Below are 22,091 nucleotides of genomic sequence, written 5' to 3'. Positions count from 1 at the left end.
TCAACTCATTCACTTAATCCTCAAACCAACCACTCAACCTAAACCCATCCACTCAACCTCAACCATCCACTCAACCTAAACCCATTCACTCAACCTCAACCCATTCACTCAACTTCAACCCATCCACTCAACCCTCAACCCATCCAGTCAACCCATCCACTCGGCCCTCAACCATCCACTCAACCTAAACCCATTCACTCAACCCATCCACTCAACCCTCAACCCATCCACTCAAACCATCCACTCAACCTCAACCCATCAACTCCACCCATCCACTCAACCCTCAACCCATCCACTCATCTCTCAACCCATCCTCTCCACCCTCAACCCATCCACTCATCCCTCAACCCATCCATTCAACCCTCAACCCATCCACTCAACCCTCAACACATTCACTCAACCATCCACTAAACCCTCAACCCATCCACTCAACCTCAACCAGTCCACTCAACCCTCAACCCATCCACTCATCCCTCAACCCATCCACTCAACCCTCAACCCATCCACTCAACCCTCAACCCATTCATTCAACCCTCAACCCATTCGCTCAACCTCAACCCATCAACTCATCCCATCCACTCAACCCTCAACCCATTCACTCAGCCATCCACTCAACCCTCAACCCATTCACTCAATCCTCAACCCATCCACTCAACCCTCAACACATTCACTCAACCTCAACCCATCCACTCAACCATCTACTCAACCCATCCACTCAACCCTCAACCCATCCACTCAACCATCTACTCAACCCATCCACTCAACCCTCAACCCATTCACTCAACCATCCACTCAACCTTCAACCCATTCACTCAACATTAACCCATCCACTCAACCCTCAACCCATCAACTAAACCCTCAACCCATCCACTCAACCTCAACCCATTCACTCAACCCTCAACACATTCACTCAACCTCAATCCATCAACTCAACCCATCCACTCAACCTTCAACCCATTCACTCAACATCAACCCATCCACTCAACCCTCAACCCATCAACTAAACCCTCAACCCATCCACTCAACCTCAACCCATCCACTCAACCCTCAACCCATCCACTCAACCCTCAACCATCCACTCAACCTCAACCCATTTACTCAACTCTCAACACATTCACTCAACCTCAATCCATCAACTCAACCCTCAACCCATTCACTCAACCATCCACTCAACCCTCAACCCATCCACTCATCCCTCAACCCATCCACTCAACCCTCAACCCATCCACTCAACCATCCACTCAATCTTCAACCCATTCACTCAACATCAACCCATCCACTCAACCTCAATCCATCCACTCAACCATCCACTCAACTTCAACCCATTTACTCAACCCTCAACCCATTCACTCAACCTCAACCCATCCACTCAACCCTCAACACATTCACTCAACCATCCACTCAACCCTCAACCCATCCACTCATCCCTCAACCCATCCACTCAACCCTCAACCCATTCACTCAACCTCAACCCATCCACTCATCCCTCAACCCATCCACTCAACCCTCAACCCATCCACTCATCCCTCAACCCATCCACTCAACCCTCAACCCATCCACTCAACCCTCAACACATTCACTCAACCCATCCACTCAACCCTCAACCCATCCACTCAACCCATCCACTCAACCCCTCAACCCATTCCACTCAACCATCCACTCAATCTTCAACCCATTCACTCAACCTCAACCCATCCACTCAACCCTCAACCCATCAACTAAACCCTCAACCCATCCACTCAACCTCAACCAGTCCACTCAACCCTCAACCCATTCACTCAACACTCAACACATTCACTCAACCCTCAACCCATCAAGTCAACAAATCAAATCAAATCAAATGTATTTATATAGCCCTTCGTACATCAGCTGATATCTCAAAGTGCTGTACAGAAACCCAGCCTAAAACCCCAAACAGCAAGCAATGCAGGTGTAGAAGCACGGTGGCTAGGAAAAACTCCCTAGAAAGGCCAATACCTAGGAAGAAACCTAGAGAGGAACCAGGCTATGTGGGGTGGCCAGTCCTCTTCTGGCTGTGCCGGGTGGAGATTATAACAGAACATGGCCAAGATGTTCAAATGTTCATAAATGACCAGCATGGTCGAATAATAATAAGGCAGAACAGTTGAAACTGGAGCAGCAGCACAGTCAGGTGGAAGTTGAAACTGGAGCAGCAGCATGGCCAGGTGGACTGGGGACAGCAAGGAGTCATCATGTCAGGTAGTCCTGGGGCATGGTCCTAGGGCTCAGGTCCTCCGAGAGAGAGAAAGAAAGAGAGAAGGAGAGAATTAGAGAACGCACACTTAGATTCACACAGGACACCGAATAGGACAGGAGAAGTACTCCAGATATAACAAACTGACCCCAGCCCCCCGACACATAAACTACTGCAGCATAAATACTGGAGGCTGAGACAGGAGGGGTCAGGAGACACTGTGGCCCCATCCGAGGACACCCCCGGACAGGGCCAAACAGGAAGGAGATAACCCCACCCACTTTGCCAAAGCACAGCCCCCACACCACTAGAGGGATATCTTCAACCACCAACTTACCATCCTGAGACAAGGCTGAGTATAGCCCACAAAGATCTCCGCCACGGCACAACCCAAGGGGGGGGCACCAACCCAGACAGGATGACCACAACAGTGAATCAACCCACTCAGGTGACGCACCCCCTCCAGGGACGGCATGAGAGAGCCCCAGCAAGCCAGTGACTCAGCCCCTGTAATAGGGTTAGAGGCAGAGAATCCCATGTGGAAAGAGGGGAACCGGCCAGGCAGAGACAGCAAGGGCGGTTCGTTGCTCCAGAGCCTTTCCGTTCACCTTCCCACTCCTGGGCCAGACTACACTCAATCATATGACCCACTGAAGAGATGAGTCTTCAGTAAAGACTTAAAGGTTGAGACCGAGTTTGCGTCTCTGACATGGGTAGGCAGACCGTTCCATAAAAATTGAGCTCTATAGGAGAAAGCCCTGCCTCCAGCTGTTTGCTTAGAAATTCTAGGGACAATTAGGAGGCCTGCGTCTTGTGACCGTAGCGTACGTGTAGGTATGTACGGCAGGACCAAATCAGAGAGATAGGTAGGAGCAAGCCCATGTAATGCTTTGTAGGTTAGCAGTAAAACCTTGAAATCAGCCCTTGCTTTGACAGGAAGCCAGTGTAGAGAGGCTAGCACTGGAGTAATATGATCAAATCTTTTGGTTCTAGTCAGGATTCTAGCATCCGTATTTAGCACTAACTGAACTCAACCCATCCACTCAACCCACAACCCATTCACTCAACCATCCACTCAACCCTCAACCCATCAACTAAACCCTCAACCCATCCACTCATCCCTCAACCCATCCACTCAACCCTCAACCCATTCACTCAACCCTCAACACATTCACTCAACCTCAACCCATCAAGTCAACCCATCCACTCAACCCACAACCCATTCACTCAACCATCCACTCAACCCTCAACCCATTCACTCAACCCTCAACACATTCACTCAACCCATCCACTCAACCCTCAACCCATCCACTCAGCCATCCACTCAACCTCAACCCATTTATTCAAACCTCCACCCATCCACTCAACCCTCAACACATTCACTCAACCATCCACTCAACCCTCAACCCATCCACTCATCCCTCAACCCATCCACTCAACCCTCAACCCATTCACTCAACCTCAACCCATCCACTCATCCCTCAACCCATCCACTCAACCCTCAACCCATCCACTCATCCCTCAAACTATCCACTCAACCCTCAACCCATCCACTCAACCCTCAACCCATCCACTCAACCCTCAACACATCCACTCAACCCTCAACCCATTCACTCAACCCTCAACATATTCACTCAACCTATCCACTCAAACCTCAACCCATCCACTCAACCATCCACTCAATCTTCAACCCATTCACTCAACATCAACCCATCCACTCAACCCTCAACCCATCAACTAAACCCTCAACTCATCCACTCAACCTCAACCAGTCCACTCAACCCATCCACTCATCCCTCAACCCATCCACTCAACCCTCAACCCATCCACTCAACCCTCAACCCATTCACTCAACCCTCAACACATTCACTCAACCTCAACCCATCAAGTCAACCCATCCACTCAACCCACAACCCATCCCCTCAACCCATCCACTCAACCATCTACTCAACCCTCAACCCATTCACTCAACCCTCAACCCATCCACCCAACCCTCAACCCATTCACTCAACCCTCAACACATTCACTCAACCTCAATCCATCAACTCAACCCATCCACTCAACCCTCAACCCATCCCCTCAACCCATCCACTCAACCATCTACTCAACCCATCCACTCAACCCTCAACCCATTCACTCAACCATCCACTCAACCTTCAACCCATTCACTCAACCTCAACCCATCCACTCAACCCTCAACCCATCAACTAAACCCTCAAACCATCCACTCAACCTCAACCCATCCACTCAACCGTCAACCCATCCAATCAACCCTCAACCCATCCACTCAACCCTCAACCATCCACTCAACCCTCAACCCAACCAATCAACTCTCAACCCATCCACTCAACCATCCACTCAACCTTTAACCCATTCACTCAACATCAACCCATCCACTCAACCCATCCACTCAACCCTCAACCCATCCACTCAACCTCAAACCATCCACTCAACCCTCAACCCATCCACTCATCCCTCAACCATCCACTCGGCCCTCAACCATCCACTCAACCTAAACCCATCCACTCAACCTCAACCCATTCACTCAACACATCCACTCAACCCTCAACCCATCTACTCAAACCATCCACTCAACCCTTAACCCATCCACTCAACCCATCCACTCAACCCTCAAACATCCACTCAACCCATCCACTCAACCCTCAAACCCATCCACTCAATCCTCAACCCAACCCTCAACCCATCCACTCAACCCTCAACCCATTCACTCAACCATCCACTCAACCTTCAACCCATTCACTCAACATCATCCCATCCACTCAACCCTCAACCCATCAACTAAACCCTCAACCCATCCACTCAACCTCAACCCATCCACTCAACCCTCAACCATCCACTCAACCTCAACCCATTCACTCAACACATTCACTCAACCTCAAGCCATCAACTCAACCCATCCACTCAACCATCAACCCATCTACTCAACCCTCAACCCATCCACTCAACCCTCAACCCCTTCACTCAACCATCAACTCAACCATCAACTCAATCCTCAACCCATCCACTCATCCCTAAACCCATCCACTCAAACCTCAACCCATCCACTCAACCCTCAACCCATTCACTCAACCCTCAACACATTCACTCAACCCATCCACTCAACCCTCAACCCATCCACTCAACCCATGCACTCAACCCTCAACCATCCACTCAGCCCTCAACCATCCACTCAACCTAAAGCCATTCACTCAACCCTCAACCCATTCATTCAACCTCAACCCATCCACTCAACGATTTACTCAGCCTAAACCCATCCACTCAACCTCAACCCTAAACCCATTCACTCAACCTCAACTCATTCACTTAATCCTCAAACCAACCACTCAACATAAACCCATCCACTCAACCTCAACCATCCACTCAACCCATCCACTCAACCCATCCACTCAAACCATCAACTCCACCCATCCACTCAACCCTCAACCCATCCACTCATCCCTCAACCCATCCTCTCCACCCTCAACCCATCCACTCATCCCTCAACCCATCCATTCAACCCTCAACCCATCCACTCAACCCTCAACACATTCACTCAACCATCCACTAAACCCTCAACCCATCCACTCAACCTCAACCAGTCCACTCAACCCTCAACCCATCCACTCATCCCTCAACCCATCCACTCAACCCTCAACCCATCCACTCAACCCTCAACCCATTCATTCAACCCTCAACCCATTCGCTCAACCTCAACCCATCAACTCATCCCATCCACTCAACCCTCAACCCATTCACTCAGCCATGCACTCAACCCTCAACCCATTCACTCAATCCTCAACCCATCCACTCAACCCTCAACACATCCACTCAACCCTCAACCCATCCACTCAACCATCTACTCAACTCATCCACTCAACCCTCAACCCATTCACTCAACCATCCACTCAACCTTCAACCCATTCACTCAACATTAACCCATCCACTCAACCCTCAACCCATCAACTAAACCCTCAACCCATCCACTCAACCTCAACCCATTCACTCAACCCTCAACACATTCACTCAATCTCAATCCATCAACTCAACCCATCCACTCAACCATCCACTCAACCTTCAACCCATTCACTCAACATCAACCCATCCACTCAACCCTCAACCCATCAACTAAACCCTCAACCCATCCACTCAACCTCAACCCATCCACTCAACCCTCAACCCATCCACTCAACCCTCAACCATCCACTCAACCTCAACCCATTTACTCAACTCTCAACACATTCACTCAACCTCAATCCATCAACTCAACCCTCAACCCATTCACTCAACCATCCACTCAACCCTCAACCCATCCACTCATCCCTCAACCCATCCACTCAAACCTCAACCCATTCACTCAACCCTCAACACATTCACTCAACCCATGCACTCAACCCTCAACCCATCCACTCAACCATCCACTCAATCTTCAACCAATTCACTCAACATCAACCCATCCACTCAACCTCAATCCATCCACTCAACCATCCACTCAACCTCAACCCATTTACTCAACCCTCAACCCATTCACTCAACCTCAACCCATCCACTCAACCCTCAACACATTCACTCAACCATCCACTCAACCCTCAACCCATCCACTCATCCCTCAACCCATCCACTCAACCCTCAACCCATTCACTCAACCTCAACCCATCCACTCATCCCTCAACCCATCCACTCAACCCTCAACCCATCCACTCATCCCTCAACCCATCCACTCAACCCTCAACCCATCCACTCAACCCTCAACACATTCACTCAACCCATCCACTCAACCCTCAACCCATTCCACTCAACCATCCACTCAATCTTCAACCCATTCACTCAACCTCAACCCTCAACCCATCAACTAAACCCTCAACCCATCAACTAAACCCTCAACCCATCCACTCAACCTCAACCAGTCCACTCAACCCTCAACCCATTCACTCATCACTCAACACATTCACTCAACCCTCAACCCATCAAGTCAACCCATCCACTCAACCCACAACCCATTCACTCAACCATCCACTCAACCCTCAACCCATCAACTAAACCCTCAACCCATCCACTCATCCCTCAACCCATCCACTCAACCCTCAACCCATTCACTCAACCCTCAACACATTCACTCAACCCATCAAGTCAACCCATCCACTCAACCCACAACCCATTCACTCAACCATCCACTCAACCCTCAACCCATTCACTCAACCCTCAACACATTCACTCAACCCATCCACTCAACCCTCAACCCATTCACTCAACCTCAACCCATCCACTCAACCCTCAACCCATTCACTCAACCTCAACCCATCCACTCATCCCTCAACCCATTCACTCAACCTCAACCCATCCACTCATCCCTCAACCCATCCACTCAACCCTCAACCCATCCACTCAACCCTCAACCCATCCACTCAACCCTCAACACATCCACTCAACCCTCAACCCATTCACTCAACCCTCAACATATTCACTCAACCTATCCACTCAAACCTCAACCCATCCACTCAACCATCCACTCAATCTTCAACCCATTCACTCAACATCAACCCCTCCACTCAACCCTTAACCCATCAACTAAACCCTCAACTCATCCACTCAACCTCAACCAGTCCACTCAACCCATCCACTCATCCCTCAACCCATCCACTCAACCCTCAACCCATCCACTCAACCCTCAACCCATTCACTCAACCCTCAACACATTCACTCAACCTCAACCCATCAAGTCAACCCATCCACTCAACCCACAACCCATCCCCTCAACCCATCCACTCAACCATCTACTCAACCCTCAACCCATTCACTCAACCTCAACCCATCCACTCATCCTTCAACCCATCCACTCAACCCTCAACCCATCCACTCAACCCTCAACCCACTCACTCAACCCTCAACACATTCACTCAACCTCAATCCATCAACTCAACCCATCCACTCAACCCTCAACCCATTCACTCAACCATCCACTCAACCTTCAACCCATTCACTCAACATCAACCCATCCACTCAACCCTCAACCCATCAACTAAACCCTCAAACCATCCACTCAACCTCAACCCATCCACTCAACCCTCAACCCATCCAATCAACCCTCAACCCATCCACTCAACCCATCCACTCAACCTCAACCATCCTCTCAACCTAAACCCATCCACTCAACCTCAACCCTATTCACTCAACCTCAACCCATCCACTAAACCTCAAACCATTCACTCAACCCTCAACACATTCACTCAACCCTCAGCCCTCAACCACCCACTCAACCTAAACCCATCCACTCAACCTCAACCCATTCACTCAACCTCAACACATCCACTCAACCCATTCACTCAACCCTCAACCATCTACTCAACCTCAACCCATTCACTCAACCCTCAACACATTCACTCAACCTCAATCCATCAACTCAACCCATCCACTCAACCATCAACCCATCTACTCAACCCTCAACCCATCCACTCAATCCTCAACCCATCCACTCAACCCTCAACCCATCCACTCAACCCTCAACCCATTCACTCAACCCTCAACACATTCACTCAACCTCAACCTATGCACTCAACCTCAACCATCCACTCAGCCCTAAACCATCCACTCAACCTAAACCCATCCACTCAACCTCAACTCATCCACTCAAGCCTCAAACATGCACTCAGTCCTCAACCATCCACTCAACCTCAACCCATCCACTCAGCCCTCAACCATCCACTCAGCCATCAACCATCCACTCAACCTAAACCCATTCATCAACCCTCAACCCATTCACTCAACCTAAACCCATTCAATCAACCCTCAACCCATTCACTCAACCCATCCACTCAACCCTCAACCCCATCCACTCAACCCTCAACCCATCCACTCAACCCTCAACCCCATCCATCAACCCTCAACCCATCCACTCAACCTCAACCCATTCACTAAACCTCAACCCACTCACTCAACCCTCAACCATTCACTCAGCCCTCAACCCATTCACTCAACCCTCAACCATTCACTCAGCCCTCAACCCATTCACTCATCCCTCAACCATCCACTTAGCCCTCAACCATCCACTCAGCCATCAACCATCCACTCAACCTAAACCCATTCATCAACCCTCAACCCATTCACTCAACCTCAACCCATCCACTCAGGCCTCAACCATCCAATCAACCTAAACCCATCTACTCAACCTCAACCCATTCACTCAACCCTCAACCCATTCACTCAACCCATCCACTCAACCCTCAACCCCATCCACTCAACCTCAACCATCCACTCAGCCCTAAACCATCCACTCAACCTAAACCCATCCACTCAACCTCAACTCATCCACTCAAGCCTCAACCATGCACTCAGCCCTCAACCATCCACTCAACCTCAACTCATCCACTCAAGCCTCAACCATGCACTCAGTCCTCAACCATCCACTCAACCTCAATCCATTCACTCAGCCATCAACCATCCACTCAACCTAAACCCATTCATCAACCCTCAACCCATTCAATCAACCCTCAACCCATTCACTCAACCATCCACTCAACCCTCAACCCCATCCATCAACCCTCAACCCATCCACTCAACCTCAACCCATTCACTAAACCTCAACCCATTCACTCAACCCTCAACCATTCACTCAGCCCTCAACCCATTCACTCAACCCTCAACCCATCCACTCAACCCTCAACCCATTCACTCAACCTCAACCCATTCACTCAACCTCAACCCCATCCACTCAACCCTCAACCCATTCACTCAAACCTCAATCCATCCACTCAATCTCAATCCATCCACTCAACCCTCCATAGAAGAGGATGGAGAATAATAAACTGACATAATGAGGCTTGAATTATAATTCTTCCTCTTTGTCAGACAAAGTCTATTTAAGACTTGTTTATTATTAACTACATTAGCATAGGATTTATCACTGTGTCACTCAACTGCTCAAACACCTCAAGCCTGGTATGTTTCGGGTATTGTAGCTCTATTCAATCAAAACCTATATGCAGATGTTCTCAGACTTGAGTCATAATATACTGTTTGTGACATTGTTATTGTTTATATAGTAAGTATCTAGTATATAGATCAATCCATAGCTCCCTTCCCTAAAATCCTAGTGTGTTGACAACCTGACGTTGGTTTTACTAACTATCTTCAGCTCCAACATTACCACCATCATCATCAGGGACCGGGCTGTGCCCATATTGTGGTTCCTCCTCGTCCCTCCTCACCCTTCACTTAGCTGCTGCTGCATGTCTGTTACTGTGTTCTGTTTGGCTGGAACCTCCAGCCTTGACATGTCTGTTCCCCTGCTCCGCTCCCACCCGCTCTCTCGCTCTCTGAAAGGATCTGTTGTCATCTCCGTATCCCAGCCATTATCTAGCCGACGTTTCCTCTCCCTCCCAATGAAAGATAGAGAGTGTCTGAAAGCGTAGAATATAGATCTGTGATGTTACAGGAATGGCAGCTCTGGCAGATGGGGCGTATCTCCTTTCGTTCTATTTATATTTCCGTCCTTATTTTTTATCAGCTTTGAAGGTTATTACATGGAAGGATAGATATCATCGCCATTAAATCTATACTGAGTAAACAAGTCGTCTTCTTTTCAAGATGTTTGCTGATATGTGCTGTTTTACTAATTTTAGAATTAGATTTGCATAATTACTTTTGTAGGTGGATATTAAATAGTTGTTATGCTCTGGCAGTTTATGTTCTCTATTATACAGTACAGATATCTTGTGGTTTGTGACGTATTCACTAGATGTGTTCAATTTGTATAGTAATCTTGATTTTTGTTCTCAAATCATGTCATGTAGATATCTGTTTGTTTGTGTATTTTTATGTTCATTTTTATGTAAACATTGTTCTATAAAGTAAAGTGTGTGTTATATGGTTTGGTGTACAGTCAACCGACACAAGTCATGATGCCATACATAAGGTACATCTGTTAGTTATCATATATTATTGTTTGTTTGTGTTTCCTCAGGTATTTTGTTCTGCACAAGCTACCCACCCTAAAGTTCCTAGACACTAGGAAGGTTTGTAAGACAGAACAGCAGGAGGCTGAGGCACGGGGAGCCTTCATGAAGGTGGTGAAACCCAAGTTATCAGACACGGTGGTGAGTACACCCTTTATGATCTAATAGCGCTGGTTTCCCAGACACAGATTAAGCCTAGCCCTAGACAATTTTTGTAAAATTTTTTACCTTTATTTACCTAGGCAAGTCAGTTAAGAACATATTCTTATTTACAATGACGGCCTACCCCAGCCAAACCCGGACGGCGCTGGGCCAATTGTGCGCCGCCCTATGGGACTCCCAATCACGGCCGGATGTGATGCAGCCTGGATTCGAACCAGTGACTGCAGTGACGCACTGAGATGCAGTGCCTTAGACCGCTGCACCACTCGGGAGCAAAGAAGCCCTTCCAATGGAGAATCTCAATTGAACATTACATACAGTATAAAGTCTCTTCAAATATGTAACTAATTGAGGTTTTACATTCTTGAAAGAAGTTACTGGACCTTCGGGAGTTAGGCAACCAGAGAAGGGCTTTCCAGTCCAGGGAAACTAGAGTACAGTAAATTAATTTAAATAAACATTCTGTCATCCAGAATTATGTACTTCACTGCCCAGTTCATGGAATCTATAGGGACATTTATATATATATATATATATATATACAAAAAAGTTTTATATTGCAAATAGAGTGTGGCTTCCATCAATGTAATTGTCTGCATCATTTCCAATCCCCCATATATCTTTTTAGAAATGAACCCTACCACCCCTCCCCTAATTGGAGTCAACTAATGGACAACAACACGTAGGCTTCTACTTCCACATTTTACGGGACACAGTATATTTTACAATAGTTATCTTTTGTTTGTTTTTAGTCCCATCTTTCAGCTACCCTCAACCCCTCCCATCTCAGAAGACCGTCCAGTCTTTCTTTTTCTGCCTTTCAGAGGGTCCTCCTCATTAGCAGTGTGAGATCAGATGATATATCTCTGATATATTGAATTATCTAAAAGTTCCCTCACTCGCGTTGGGGTCAATCATTTGTCTAAACCCTCTAACCATATTAAGGCCATGGTTAAGTGATGTGGATGAGCAGTAAGAAACAGACATATTCTCATCCCTCACCCCCTGTCTATCCTCCCCTCCTGTCCCCCTTTCTTCATCCGTGTCTGAGTGTCAGTCTCCCGTTGCAGGGGTCCTGGTACGACGGCCCTTTGAACAGGAGCCCTCTCCCTCCCTCCGAGGGGACTCTCTCTTTAATGAGTATGTGTGTGCTTCTGAGGGCATCCTTGTGTGTGCAAGCATGCCTGCGTGCGTATGTATGTATGTGTGTGTGTTTATGACCACGGTCTGACCTCATTCCGTATGCATGAGCCCAGATCAAAGTGGACGGGGAGGCTGTCCGGTCGCGGTAGCAACGAGGAGCGTGACAGCGCTGGCCATCGGAGCGACAGCTCACGTACACGCCAGTCACAATCGCTTAATTATCCCCCAACCATGCACTTATTCCTCCCTCGCTCGTTAGAGCCACGCAGACTAATTAGAGTTTGGGATTTCATAGATGTAACCCTTCTCATCCCTCACCCCTCTCCCCCCCCCTCCTCTTCTTTCGAAGGGGTGGAAATGAACAGCTTTGCTAAGATTCGATTTCATGTAATTGTAAGGCCATGAAATATTTACTGGTTGGATCAGCGAGGCCTCATCGTCCCAGGGTCCCCAGAGCCTTACAGACATAAAGGAGTCTGGGAGGTAAGAACAAAGCCAACCAATGACAAGGCATGATGCGTGTCGAGCAGACGCAGGGTTTAAAAGTGCACAGAGAAAACAAAATATTTATCGTTTGCGACAATCAGCCAAAATATTGTAGCGTTTTAGTGTCAGTCCACACAACTCTTTGTTCTTGATTTATCGTGCAAGTGGCAGAGCAAGAAAAGAAAACATTGAAATAATTTAACCCCATTCTGGCATGTTTGCTAGATGTAGAAAAGTGGAATGAAACACTGCTCATCCACTTGATATGAAAAGAAGCCGAGCACTTTAACAATGCTTGTTGGCAGGCAAAAGTCACTTTGGAGGGTTATATTTACATAGCCCTGCCAATGTAGCAGCAACACTTGCCTTTGTTATCATAGAGTTAGATATGGCTGAAGATTATCTCGCTAATTCTAGTTGATTTATATGTGTTTGTGTCAGAGTATATAGCAGAAGATGCTATGTACATTATCAGATGGAAATGTCTCATTATGTTTGTCTTCACTTACCCTTTACTAAAGTAGATTAACGTTCCTTTCTCTGTTTCTACAGTACAGTACTGTATTCACTCTGCTCCACCGTAACAGCATTTGACTCAATATACTGTCTAACTGTTACACAGCCTCCACAGTACTATGACTTTGCTCAAAGCTGTTTGTGAGGTATCTACGTAGGGCTTATGTAGACTTGTGAATGCTCTATAAAGCCTGTATAAGTTGTTTGTTTACTGTAGAATAGAGAGAGTGAGAGATGGGGTAGTGTGGTTCCAAATGTCCCGTAGTGTGCTTGGGTCCGTAACGGTTAGTTTTGAGTCCGATGAGGCATGATGCAGCAGCCGTAACCGGCGCGGCGGGGCATGTGTACACCCCGCCTCACCCGCCTCCCCGCCATCTAATTGGCTCCATCATCAGAGCCATTGTGTTTCTGACCAATCGTGCAGGTCACCAATTAACGAGTGGCGCAGACAAACGAGGCAGTAGGGAGGGAGAGATGATGATGGTGTAATTAGACATTTGTGTTTGCTTTTATGTCTCGTACAGTGGGGCGTCCCTTCATAACACTGGAGCCTGGTGTCTGGAGTAACTGTAGCACAGTTAAACTGGACACTAATTAGTACTCTCTCCAGTCTCACTCATTTCTCTCTCTCTCTCTGTCTCCTTCTTTACCTCTCCCACTCTCTTTGTATTAGAGTTATGAAGATGCTGTATATATTGATGAATAACCCGTGTTTAGGTTATAATCAAAGTTAAAGACGCTTTCAGAACAGCTGCATTACACACTTTGAAGATGAATGTTAAACTCAGCATGAAAACCTCAGTCTACACTAAAATGAAGGACACACACTCATTGACCCTGCTTCTAGTTAACAGTAAGTGAATTATTATGATGAACACATACTGTGCATGCTTATCTAAGCCCCTCTCATATGACTGTGTAAATCAGAAAAAGAACAGGTTGCCCTCTAGTTGTTCATACTCCTAGCGTGATGTATCGGAACAGCTAATGGGCGTGCTAAGGAGGAGGCAGCTCTGAACTTTGGAGACCTCCTGGGCTGCATATCAAATGGCACCCTGTTCCCTATTTGGAGCACTACTTTTGAACAGGCCCCATAGTGCTCTACGTAGAGAATAGGATGCCATTTGGGACAGAGACTTAGTTTGAGTCACATCAGAATGGAGTGTGACCACGGTTTAAACTGCGTTTCAATCATGCCATTATGGCATGGCACCATGGGCTGCCACATGGTTCTGATAACAAAGCAATGAGCTTTAATACATTATGAATACCGTCACTTCTCCAACATTCTGAACGTTTTCCAAGTCTGCTAAATCATAAACAGTTGGATGTCTGCTCAAAGCACTCATACGCACGTAAAAAAAACTGTTCTTATCTGATGTAGGATAAGTACTCTATTTTACAGTATTTGTTATAAGATTGGCTCTGCTCTGTGTTGAGTAATGTCAATATCAAACCTATATTGGTATCATACAATATACTTTATTAGTGTGGTCTACAGACAATGCCCATCAAGATTGTGAAGACTTTTTTAAATGATGGAAAAACTGGATTTAAGTCATATCAACAATCAGTGTTGACAGATTAAGAGAAAGAAAAATGACCAACTGTAAAAGTTAACATTTACAGTGTGAACAAAGACCCTTTTGCAGCTCATTGAATTGATCATGTCTTTTCACGCACCACTGGGCCCTAGAAATGCATAACACTCTGTGTCTCAGTGTGTGTTGTTTTATGTGGCGCTACTGTACAGTCTGTGTCGTACACTAGCTAGGTACGTCATCTTCCTCAACCATAGTTACGAAGACCACGTTATCGGGTCTCTGTCTTATTGGATTTCCTGAGTGGAGAAGACGAGCAATGAGAGAAACCAAGAGACAGAGACAGAAATAGAGGGAGAGACATACCTAAATTATTGACAACAATTCAAATGCTGAGTTATATTGTATGCAAAACAAATGGGGGAATTATATTATTTTATACCAATACAGTTGCTCAGAGAAAGAGATTTTGTTTAACAAGTTATATGTTTTTTTCTTTTAAAAGGTGGTACGTTTTCAATACCTTTTTAATACCTCACCTTACGAGGACAATGGCACTGAGCCTTTTTCTAAAATGATTTATGAGTTGGAGAACACATTGGGAGGGATCTTAGACAAATCCTCAGTAGAGAATCTTTCCAGATATTTGATATCCTTCGTCTGCGATTGTGGACTGCTTATGGATTTTAAGTTCGGAGACTGAGATGTCCGTTGCTAAATGTTGATTTTGTGGCTAATTAACCATTTATTTTGATGTGCTTGGGGTTATTATTTTGCTGGAAGATCCACTTGAGGACAAGTTTCAGCCTAATGGTAGCAGCAACCAGGTTTTTGGCTAAAATGTCCTTGTACTGGGTAAAGTTCATGTGCTATTGTCCTTAACCCCTTACACTCCTTACACGGCTGATTTGGGCACTGATAAACACCTATATTGGAACACAGTGGCTGTACAGTAACATGGTATACATGACGTCAGAGCTCTTGCTCTGCGCTTCACAGCTCTGTATGGGTTTTGACTGACAGCCGCTCTGAACTTGAGCACATCGCACGACATGAAGTCTCCCCCACCCCTCCCGCTAATTGGGCACATGTATTTATTGTCTGAGTGAGAGAAATGCTGTAAATGAAGAGGACTCTATGTATTTTGAAAGATGAGACATTGAGGATTCTAATAAATACCGCTTTGATGTCATAAAAGCAAGCCAAACACCCTTGAGTCCAAAAGTGCACTTCTCCTTTCCGTATCATAAAACTCACGTCATATACAGTGTCAACATTTATGATCACTATGTTTGATGTACAGTTACAAGATGACATGGCATCATACCCTGGTGTCACGACTTCTGCCGAAGTCGTTGCCTCTCCTTGTTCGGGCGGTGCTCGGCGGTCGACGTCACCGGTCTTCTAGCCATCATCGATCCATTTTTCATTTTCCATTGCTTTTGTCTTGTCTTCCTGCACACCTGGTTTCAAACCCATTCATTACCTATTGTGTATTTAACCCTCTGTTTCCCCTCATGTCTTTGTCAGAGACTGTTTATTGTCAGTGTTGTGTTTGTTGTATAGGTGCGCGACGGGTCCTCGTACCCATGTTTGTTTATATCTGTTCTTATTAGTGTTATGGAGCATGTTAGGTGGACATTCATTAAAAGACTCCATTTTACACTCCGTTTGACTCTCCTGCGCCTGACTTCCCTGCCACCTATACACACGACTCTGACAGCTGGGTTGTTCTGAGCAGAATTACCCTATTTTTGTCTATTGTTAAGACAATTTGCCGCGGCACACACACCTGAATGCACTCATGTCTCTTTTCTATGTGCACAATAATTACGATGTGTTTCATTGTGAAACCCCAACACTGTAAAATTGTGTTTTCATAACTTAGCTAGTCATGTTGGCATAAGAACAAGCTTTCAAATGAAGCCCACCTGAAGCACATTGCGATTTATAATGGACTGTTTTTGGATTGAGTAACAACAGGGGATGCAGGGTTGTGTTCCAACCAAACAACTGCGAGTGTTCTTGTTGTAATCCCTCCACGGCACAGCTAGGAGAGATACAAAAAACACTGTATAGTTGAAGACACTATGGGTCATCAAAGTGCATTGAAATGACTAAGGAACTGTGCACACTTTGGAGAGGTGTGTGGCCTTGGAGACAACAGTTAGTCCTCTCACTCAAACCCTTGTATTTTATGTTGCACCTACCCCACATTTTCCAATAATATTCTTATCACGTTACTGAATGTGTCCAGAGTATTTTCAGATTTCGTTATCAACAAATGCACCGAAAAATACACTAAATATCAAGTCTGCATAAAATCAACTGTGTAATGTTTGGATTCGGTCTTGTGTCAGTTGAACTGTTGTGTCCTCACCTTTTGCGCTAGTAATTTTCCCATAATCTCCAAAGGATTCCCTTTCAATTGCTAACATGGTTATGCATTTTCATATCACTTCTGTAAAAACATGCACATTTAGTCATTCATATAGGCCAATTCCCACAAGTGTAAAAGGTTAACAAGGGTCCCAGTGACAGTGTGATGACAATGCCACAAAATCAACAAGTTATGACACAGTCATAACCTTGTCATAAGTCATAACAGCTGACATAATCTGTCATAATATTGTCATAACACTGTCATGACACATATATTTAGACGTGTTATGACATATATTGCAATATTTTTTTGTCTGGTTATGAGACCTACATGAGTGTCAAAGACCACAAATCCTACCACACCGGCAGACCATTCCATTCTACCTGTATATAACATTTCCTCAAATTTGCCATTTTATTACCATTGTAATTGTACACACATTGATGTCAAACATGTACCTAGCCCAATGCTCTGTCACTGATGACTAGGATAAATGCAGGAGCAGGACAAAACACCCTCTTTGGGACTGATGACATATGATAATGTATGTCATAGGCCTATCTGGCTTATATTATTACCCTTACAACAACAACAAAACATTGTTCTGTGATGATATAAATGTCCATATTTTGAAATCAACGTTTGTGTACACAACGTTATTATTGGGATCCTCCATGGTTTTGCTATAATATACATGTATACTTAGTGCTACCACTAGGGGGAGACATTCAAACTGTTAGCTGCAGGCGTGCTCCTCCATACGTTGGGATTCAGTCTCCGGACTTGAATCCCATCGAAAACCTCTGGTTTGAATTGAAGAGGGCAGTCCAAAAGCGCAGATAAAGGATATCAAGGATCTGGAAGGATTCTGTATGAAGGAATGGTCTAGTATCCCTCCCAATGTGTTCTCCAACTCATAAAACATTTTAGAAAAGCAACTATGTCGTTATCCTTGCAAGGTGTAGTTATTGAAAGGTATTTAATTAATGATTTATTATATACCATTTTGAGATTAAACAAAATCTCTTTCTCTGAGCAATTGTAAAAAATTATAATAATAATATTTTTTTATTTTTTTATTTTTTATTTCACCTTTATTTAACCAGGTAGGCTAGTTGAGAACAAGTTCTCATTTGCAACTGCGACCTGGCCAAGATAAAGCATAGCAGTGTGAGCAGACAACAAAGAGTTACACATGGAGTAAACAATTAACAAGTCAATAACACAGTAGAAACCAAAGGGGGAGTCTATATACAATGTGTGCAAAAGGCATGAGGAGGTAGGCAAATAATTACAATTTTGCAGATTAACACTGGAGTGATGAATGATCAGATGGTCATGTACAGGTAGAGATATTGGTGTGCAAAAGAGCAGAAAAGTAAATAAATAAAAACAGTATGGGGATGAGGTAGGTGAAAAAGGGTGGGCTATTTACCAATAGACTATGTACAGCTGCAGCGATCGGTTAGCTGCTCAGATAGCTGATGTTTGAAGTTGGTGAGGGAGATAAAAGTCTCCAACTTCAGCGATTTTTGCAATTCGTTCCAGTCACAGGCAGCAGAGTACTGGAACGAAAGGCAGCCAAATGAGGTGTTGGCTTTAGGGATGATCAGTGAGATACACCTGCTGGAGCGCGTGCTACGGATGGGTGTTGCCATCGTGACCAGTGAGCTGAGATAAGGCGGAGCTTTACCTAGCATGGACTTGTAGATGACCTGGAGCCAGTGGGTCTGGCGACGAATATGTAGCGAGGGCCAGCCGACTAGAGCATACAAGTCGCAGTGGTGGGTGGTATAAGGTGCTTTAGTGACGAAACGGATGGCACTGTGATAGACTGCATCCAGTTTGCTGAGTAGAGTGTTGGAAGCCATTTTGTAGATGACATCGCCGAAGTCGAGGATCGGTAGGATAGTCAGTTTTACTAGGGTAAGCTTGGCGGCGTAAGTGAAGGAGGCTTTGTTGCGGAATAGAAAGCCGACTCTTGATTTGATTTTCGATTGGAGATGTTTGATATGAGTCTGGAAGGAGAGTTTGCAGTCTAGCCAGACACCTAGGTACTTATAGACGTCCACATATTCTAGGTCGGAACCATCCAGGGTGGTGATGCTAGTCGGGCATGCGGGTGCAGGCAGCGACCGGTTGAAAAGCATGCATTTGGTTTTACTAGCGTTTAAGAGCAGTTGGAGGCCACGGAAGGAGTGTTGTATGGCATTGAAGCTTGTTTGGAGGTTAGATAGCACAGTGTCCAAAATTGCCATACAATATATCTCCGTATTTGAAATATTTATTTTTTACAGTAAGTTTGCTCATGTTTATCAAGGGTGTCAATAATATCGGAACCCACTGTAGACTGAGAGGAAGAGAGACCAATAGAAACAAAGAGAGGGGGTATGTGAAGGAAAGAGGGGGATGGCCAAATACCTGAAGTAAACATGTCAATTGAGTAAAGGCCATTGAAGTGTTTTTCTGAGACATCGACAGACACACAGAGAAGAGAAGAAGCAGAGGCAGAGAGTGGAAAAGCCTTGAGCTGTATTTTGGGCGTGTTGGAATGTCATAATGTGATAATTCTCTTTGAGGACTCGGAGGTCATGGAATGCGATGGCGCTAAACCACATAGAGCCATTTGGACTGCTCTGGGCTGTTCTCGGAAAATACACGTGGTTTCTACCGTGCCTTCACTCCCTAACCTCCCTCAGCCTCCTTCCTGCTGACTCACCATCACGAAGCCTGTTGTTAAAACCTTGGGTTAAACTGACCATGTCTATCAAAACACTCTGACAACATGTTCTCTATTTCTGCTATCCCAAGCACCACTCAGAGAAGCCATGTCGGATTTGACTGGTATTATGATATTTCACTCCCCGTCCCGCATGTTAAAGTACATTTCACAGTGAATGAAGTAAGTGCTCAGTCCGCTGCCACTAAACACAGCTTGGTAGCGACGTCAGGGGGTATAGCGGTTCCGTGGATGTCACATAGATTTTGCTCGGAGGGAGAGTTTGACTTGATTTCAGAGCCGGGGACATGAGTTTTTCTCCCCACATCTTCCTGCGTGTAATGCAAAGCGTTAATGTGAAGCAGACAGAGTCGCGAGGTGGTTCGAGCCCATTCGAGCCAGCTCTCGTCTCCCATGAGCCCTTGCTCTCAGGGTGACTGCTCTTCTGTGGAATCGACAGTGACAGAGCCAGGAAAGTCCTCAAGTGGATCTTTTCAGTTCTGTTTTTCCCTCCGCTGATGTTAACCTGCTTTACTCTGCAGCGGTTCACTTCAAGTTTGCACAGAGGAAAGAAGTCAAAATATGTAAAATAGACCACATGATTTGAGAGCCATGATTGTGTATTATAGGCCTACACATGATGGATGCTTGTGTGATTTTTTGCATTAGGAATCTTCTGGAAGGGAATAGAAGGATATCAGTTATTATCTTGCTTTCTTCTTTTCTTCTTTTTAAATGTCTCTAGTGTGGCCTGTAAAGTTTGCCGCTACGTTCTTCTCTGCACTAGAGAGTTATGAGTTCCCTGAAGCTTTCAAACATAACAAACAGCATGCGATATTGCTCTGTGCATGTGCCTTCAGTGGGTTTGCTGAATCATTTTATTGGATATATACGTATCCTCTCAGGATATGCTTCTCAACAGGACAAGAAAATACAACCAAACAGACTGCTGTGAAAACAAGTTTATTATACCGTTTTCTCTCAGCCTAGTGATTTATATATTTCCAGCTTCATATTTCAATTACATTATTACTTCATGTCAGACATTGTCTTTGGTCTGCTACAGTATAGGTTAAGTCAGTACAGTAAGGTGGAGTATGGGTTTTTTACCCTCTGTTGGCCTCACACCAACTTGTGCTAACACTCAAATACTGGATGTTTTCTTTTCCATTATTTTCCATTGGCTATCGATTGATTGAAGTACATTATCCTTTCATCACTGAGCCATTTTTTGTTGTTCTTTATGTTACGCTATTATTCATTTTGTAGTGATAGCTATTAAGAGTAATAGCATTTTGTGATGGATACTGTGCAGGCTGTAAAACTTCTACATGGAAAAAAGACAAGACAGAAAAAGTTGACAGCAAAATAGGAAACAGATGTGTAAGTGACATACCAGACAATAGTGCTGGAAGTATGACTGTCAGTCTCATCGCTGTGTTTGTGCATTCTGATGGACTCTAGACAACTCAATTCACTGAAAACAACAAAGAAATAATAGAGATGAATCTCTTTTAATTGTTAGCGTGACAGGCCAGTTCACAACATGACCATTCCAGCTTGTTAAGTCTATAATCATCTTGTTATTGAGGTTTTTGTTTCAAGTGTTTAGGCAACAGGAAACAGCACTACATTCTGACTCTCTCCACTTTCTCTCTCTGTCTCTTTCCCTGCACGCTTCAGTCAGCACCAGAAACATATGAAAGTACTGTCTTCCACATGTCAGGGACAGCATGGACCACGCGGGCCTTCTCTGTCAGGGAGTGAGAGGATTTCTGCTTCTGTTTCCAGAGTGGTGAGATGTCTGTCGGTTCTTACAGTCTTTGGATCGGCACTGAAGTGTTGGCTCAGTATGGGCCCGTTCACTCTGTGTTTGGACCGATCAGCTCAGAAAACGGAGCGAAAAGAGGCATCCCACTGTATGTTATGCATTCTGAAACGATTTGGCAGCTGTAACTTGTGAGGTCACTGAGAGGGC

The 22,091-nt window shown here is 45.5% G+C and overlaps 1 protein-coding gene across 1 annotated transcript in view; it reads left to right on the top strand.

Moving 5' to 3' along the window:
• Window positions 1-22,091, top strand: part of lrmda (leucine rich melanocyte differentiation associated) — a 375,202-nt gene that overhangs the window by 263,337 nt on the left and 89,774 nt on the right. The window contains exon 5 of the mRNA XM_020495368.2: window positions 11,172-11,304. Within this exon, the coding sequence (XP_020350957.1) occupies window positions 11,172-11,304 (133 nt within the window). The remainder of the gene's footprint in view (window positions 1-11,171; window positions 11,305-22,091) is intronic.

This window comes from Oncorhynchus kisutch, linkage group LG11, assembly GCF_002021735.2.
Source record: "Oncorhynchus kisutch isolate 150728-3 linkage group LG11, Okis_V2, whole genome shotgun sequence".
NCBI lineage: Eukaryota > Metazoa > Chordata > Actinopteri > Salmoniformes > Salmonidae > Oncorhynchus > Oncorhynchus kisutch.
This window is presented reverse-complemented; position numbering and strand designations above follow the sequence as displayed.